Consider the following 6000-nt stretch of genomic DNA (forward strand, 5'->3'; position numbering starts at 1 on the left):
ATCTTGACTCTTCCCTCTCCTACGCCCCACATTCAATCTATAGTTCATTCTTATCAGTTACACATAATTCGCGTCAGACACTTCCTCTCAGAGAATGTGAGTAAAATGTTATTATTCATTTACTGGTCATTTCTTTGCTGTACTATTTCAATTTATTTCCTTTCCGATCTCGCTTGCTCCAATGTGTTCTGAGCACTGCAGCTAGATTCATCTGCCACCTTTGCCAAAACTGACATTCCTTTTCAAACTCCTCATCCTCACATACAGGACTTTTGCTAACTCCACCGCTCAGTACTACTCCAACTTCATCTCCCTACATAATCCCTCCCGCTCTATCACCATTGCCTCTACTCTCACTGGGGTTACTGCATTTCTCAACTGAATCCAAGATTTGCCCATGCTGCTCCAGTTCACTGGTACAAGCTACCTCGCTCTATTAGATTATCCCGGACATTGCAAGGCTTCAAACGGGCACTGGAAATCTACTTGTTCATCAAAGCATTCCCTTCCACCATATAACCTCAAGGTCACTTTCCCCACCTTCTGCCTCGTGCCTTGCCAATTTCTGCCATGCTTACATCCTGCCCTCAGGCCCCCTCCCTTGCTCAATCCTTTTGTCAAATGTGTGTTTTCCCTCTCCGCCTAGATTGTAAGCTCTTTGGAGCAGGGTCCTCTTCCCCAGCTGTCCTTTCAGCCCTCTTCTATCCCACATCAACTACAGCCCTCACCTACTGGCCTTCTAACTCACATCTCTAATCTCAATCTCTCCTTATCTCCTCCCTACAGCTGCACTACCAAGTAATACGCCAACTACTCCTTTGATTACCTTACATCCCAGCTGTTTTGAATTTTTTTGGTGTTTATGTTACATGTTCTCCATTTTAGTTTTGGTTACTGTTACATGATGTTGTGTTGACCCTATGTTCTAGTGGGTGCTGTATGTACAGAGCTGCAATTCATTTGTGGTGAACAACTACAACAAGTATGACTGGGACACAAACAAGTATGTGGAAAAAACGCCTGTATGAATCATGTACTGTACATATAATTAGTTTTCATAATGAATAGATTAGAATAAATAAAAGTCCACAGGCACATGGTTTGCTGGGTGTTGGTCACCATACTGTATTTTGAGGAGACGAATGAGCTGAATTCTGATGTATACTTTACAACCTATAGAAATGTGACTCATTCTGTGACGTGGAAAAACTGGAAACTCAAACACTTACGTAGTGGATTCAGCTGTTTCCACAGATCAGTCATTTTGATATCTGCTGGGCTCTCCTGAGCAGCTTCTTGTATTCTGTCTGAGATAGTGTTGACAGGAACTGTTGTTAATATGTTGTACAAGATCACACGATAAGCTGAAACCCCACAGTGTGCAGGATATTACACCTACTATAGACTTAACACAATATTTACCATTAACAAAGGTATCGGCTCCAGATCCTATACCCTTCACGGAAGGTACACCATCATCATCATCACTTGATGGATAAAGCCACGTGTGGCTGCCAATCACACAACATGTGTCATGGTTGTGGCTGATAAGGAGATTTTAGGTCAAAATGTTCTTTTGTTTGAAAATAACTATAATATGTAAAGAATGGTTCACTGGTGACCTTGGCTAGCTAGTGCGTAGGTCAGTGTATGGTCATTGGCTGGCTGACCCTTATGGGATTATTGGGGAGCAGGAATTCAGTCCAAGTGCCTAACAGCTATATGTGTTAATGAAAGCAGGTGGTTCTGCTTGTATATAGCTTACACAAAACGTCTTCTTTCCTGTAGTATGTATGTTCAAAGTGAACAGAAGCACCAAAATGTGGTTGTGCTAAAGAGGTTTATCTATTAAGCAGCATCTACCATCCCAGGTTATGTACCTAAAGTCTTACAGACATCATACCCAATTTTCCTTGAGCTCCCTTGGCAGCTCCCCTGGAGGGCTCACATTTGATTTGGCACTTGATGTGCTATTTTAAACATGCAATAAATCATGAATGTGCAGCAGGGGATGCAGAGTAGACTATATAGTAAAGATCGAAGGGCTTATCGAATCGAAATCAAATCGAATGCCAGATCTAACCGTGTGTATGCACTTTATGGTTAAATATTGTTGCCATTTGGTTGGAGGTCCGATACAGTTACAGAGACTTGCAAAAGTGATCTGCTATTAAAGTCAATACACTTTAAACTTGGGGTTAAACACACAGAGAAGTGGGGGCTTTGCAAATTACTACAGGTTGAGTATTCCTTATCGAAATATCCGTTATCCAAATTATTGCGAAAACCATAGTCTCCAAAATATACCTTTTTTATTTATTTTTTGCTTAAAACCTACTGGCTACATCTGTAACTGGCACTACTGGTGAAATAACATGTAACTGACACTAAATATGTGCAAGGACATGATTGCGTGGCATTCAATTCCAGTGTCTGAGATTGTACACAAACCCTGTTTCATGTTTTAAAACCTTGGTTCATGCAAGCCACCCCCCGGACCACAAGCTCCGGACTGCATATTTTGATGTCTGGTCCGGCGGTCCGGGGTTTAGTCCGGTTTTTACATAGTCCCACATAAATGCAAGATACCTCAAGATACCTCATTCAAATATAAACATATTCCAAAATACAGAAAAATCTGTTATCCAAAATACTTCTGGTCGTGAGCATTTTGGATAAGGGATACTCAACCTGTACTTATTAATCCCTCCTCCCCCTTATAATTTAATTTCCAAAAAATGATCCCTATCCTCAACAACCCTACATGATAAAGAGAAAGGATCATTTAAATATACATTACAGTTGCCAAGTTGACTCTCCTAGTTTGATATATATTTCATTAGTATTATTCAGTTATGTCTACCCATGCACATATTTAAGTATTGTATCTGTATTAGAGTAAATGCAGTCAGGCACACTGGTGATCCTACAGATTAGGTTACGGCAGGATGTGCATCTACGAGTTTACTTGTGCCCTGGCAGGGGAAGGTAGCACACAAACTGCATACAATAAATCTATAAATAATAATCTAATCTAATAAACCTCATATGCTGGAATAATTTAGGTTTACCTGCTGCCAAAGCGTCATCCATGACTTCTCCGGGTCTTGCCTCTAGGTGTCCACAACTGTCTTGATGTTTTTAGCTGACAGAGAAATGTCCTTACGTCTATCCTGCTGCAGGGAACCTCCTTATGTGATTTGTGACTAAGGAGTTTTAGTTCTGTTTCATCACTAATGAAACTGAAAGTAATTCTTCTTTCTGAATCTATTCCTCACTGCTCTCTGAGCAGGGATTGACATCTGTTACACATCCATCAATGATTTCTACCATTGTTTAATGCCTATTTCCTCTGCACATGCACCGCTGGCAGATGGGTGGCTGCTGCATGAAGCCTGCCAAATCTTGCAAAGTGGCTCTGTTCTCAGTGTGTTAGTGGAGCAGGGAGGGACTAGATGTGCCACAAGCTTTGCTGCAGCAGGCAGATGCTGACTGACAGCTATGTTCAGCCTGTGTCAAGTCAGCGGGGCAGGTCACAGACACGAGCTCCAACTCACTCATCCTGGCAAACCCTCACTGACTGTCAGCCCTACCCGTAACGCTATACACCTGAGTAAGGCACCAGAGTCATCAGGGTGCTGACAGTGTCTTCTTCATTGCTGTCAGCTAATTACTATGGCGCCTTACTGTGGTCTGCGGCTCACGGTAATGGGGACAGCCGCTGGCAGCTGGGCAGAATTGAAAGCAGTGACAGCCATGCAGAGAGCTACCGCGGCTATTGGGATATTTTGCGCTGGCTCACGAGCCAATCGGAGCTCACGGTCCAGCAGCCAATCACGGACGGGAGAGCACTGAGCATCCTGTAACACCGCTCTGCCAAACTGGGAAGCGGAGGCCGCAAATGGTGTTAAACCTGTAAAATCATAGAAAGGTGTGCAAACAAGACATACACGCCCTGCACAACAGCAGCCCATGAAGGCCTCACTGAGTTAGTATAATGAGCAGAAATAACCAATAGAAGCCTCTGAGAAGAGGCTATGGAAGCCTGTTTAATGGTCAGGCAAATCCACCACGCCAGGGTCTGGAGGCAAGCCATCCTCTCTTGGCTGCATCATAGAGAACAAAGAGGGAAACCAACTTGCACAATGAAGTCATCCTGTCCACATAGATGCACAGAGTGCATGCCACATCCAGGGAGCTAGAAATTAACTGCCAAGGTCAGAAGCACAATGGGTTGGCATGGAACGCAGATACCACCTTCAGTAAGAAATCCAACCAGGCCTGCTGTTCCGTACCTATATTCAAAACATTTGACCCTAATAGGTTTGTGGAGTTTAGGCACCAGGGAGCGAAAGATGGGTCTCTGGTGCCAGCTTTACCAACCGGTGAATATGGAGATAAGGCCCGTCCACTGGGCTAGGAGATATAGCTGGAAACTTTAGGAATGGAATCAGCAATATGGGAGAGTTGTAAAGGAAGCTACCATCTTCCCAAGGAGGTAAATGCAAAGGTGTACTGACACCCTTTGAGGCAGCAACACCTGCCAAACCAAGCCCTGTAAGCAGAGAATCCTGTCCAGTGGCAGGAAAACCTTCTGGTCTACCTTGTCCAGAATCCATCCCAGGAGCAGCGGTCTTTGGGACGGCACCAACTTGGACTTTTAGAAGTTTTTTTTATCCATCCATGCTGAAAAAGAAAATAATATGCCTAAAAGGCATCTTGTAGTAGCTTTTCCAGTGAAGGTGCTGTGAGAAAGAGATCATCTAGGTATGAGATTATTGTAATCACTTGTACTGTAGATGTCGCTCCGATACCTTGCAGACCATGATTTTAGTGATGCCCCATGGGGCCGATGACAGGCTAAAGGGGAGGACTCTGAACTGGTACTGAAGATCCTGGACTGCAAACCTGAGAAATCTTTGATGCACTTTCTAAATGGGTACATGGACATTCACATTTTCTTATGTCCAGTGAGATCAAAAAAATTGCGCTGGTTCCAGCTTGGCAATGACCACCTGAATGGATTCCATTTTGAATTTGTGGTAAGCAAGGTATGGGTTCAGGGTCTTAAGATTTAATATAGGCCATACCGAGCTGTCCGGCTTTGGTACCTCAAAAAGTCTGGATTGAAAAGCATAGGCCTTAGGGAAACAGGTATTATCACACTTGCCACTAACAGTCTTTGTAAAGCTATTATAATAACCTGTTTCTTTTACACCAAAAGCGTTGAGTCCTGTTGTAAACACAAAGCCTAACTTGTATCCATGGGAAACAATCTGCTGAACCCAGTTGTCCTTGCAATTGTGAAACTACATGGCTTTGAAAACTAGCAGATGGGAACCCATTCTAGGGATCCCAAGGTGGGTCAGAAGCCCATCATGCCACTGGTTTGTTTGCGGAATTCTGATTGATGGGATGTTGCAGTGGAAGATGATGAAGTGGAAGAAACTCTACCTCTCTGACCTCTAACTGACGTAAAGAATCCTCTGGGTCTGCCCCTGAACTTCACAAAACCCCAAAAGGATGGTCCCGTTGAGTTTCTCACTTGAGACGGGACCCGGTGGAAATGGGTATATGTGTGCAGTGTTTAGGCTCCCCTGGACTCTCCACACACCTTGCACCCATAAGAGATATGCCAGTGTACTGATCTGATACTACACAGCAGGGGTGTAACTCCCAGAGACAACAGAGCTTCTTGCCTCCATGCTCCAAAAGGGGCACTTGCATGTGCTGCAGCACCTGTGTGGTTGATAGCGAGATCCAAGTATAACCGCTGTACTTCCAACATAGCTCTGTGATGCACCTGTTGCCGCATCATAGTTAACTAGCTATATCCAAGGAGCCCTACTGACACCTTATATAGAGGACAGGAAGTCTGCCTGGAAGTGCTCAGCCTGCACTGCAGCAAATGATGGTGCACCTGCCGTTGGACTGCAAGATGACACCATTCATTGAACACTAATTGTGAATGCCGCTGATAGCTGAATCTTGTCAGTCTAG

At 44.0% G+C, this 6000-nt stretch overlaps 1 protein-coding gene across 4 annotated transcripts in view; it reads right to left on the reverse strand.

Moving 5' to 3' along the window:
• ZBP1 (Z-DNA binding protein 1) overlaps window positions 1–3421 on the reverse strand; it is a 47024-nt gene extending 43603 nt beyond the window's left edge. For 3 of the 4 annotated variants that reach the window (XM_083146562.1, XM_083146560.1, XM_083146559.1), the window contains exons 1-2: window positions 3072–3421; window positions 1230–1307 (exon numbers count right to left, since the gene is read on the reverse strand). In XM_083146562.1, coding sequence (XP_083002688.1) covers window positions 1230–1307; window positions 3072–3093 — 100 coding nt within the window. In that variant the 5' untranslated portion in view covers window positions 3094–3421. The remainder of the gene's footprint in view (window positions 1–1229; window positions 1308–3071) is intronic. The other variant, XM_083146561.1, reaches the window with a different exon arrangement.
• Window positions 3422–6000: the final 2579 nt, after the last annotated feature.

The sequence above is a fragment of the Crinia signifera genome, chromosome 6 (assembly GCF_055691185.1).
Source record: "Crinia signifera chromosome 6, ASM5569118v1, whole genome shotgun sequence".
Taxonomy (NCBI): domain Eukaryota; kingdom Metazoa; phylum Chordata; class Amphibia; order Anura; family Myobatrachidae; genus Crinia; species Crinia signifera.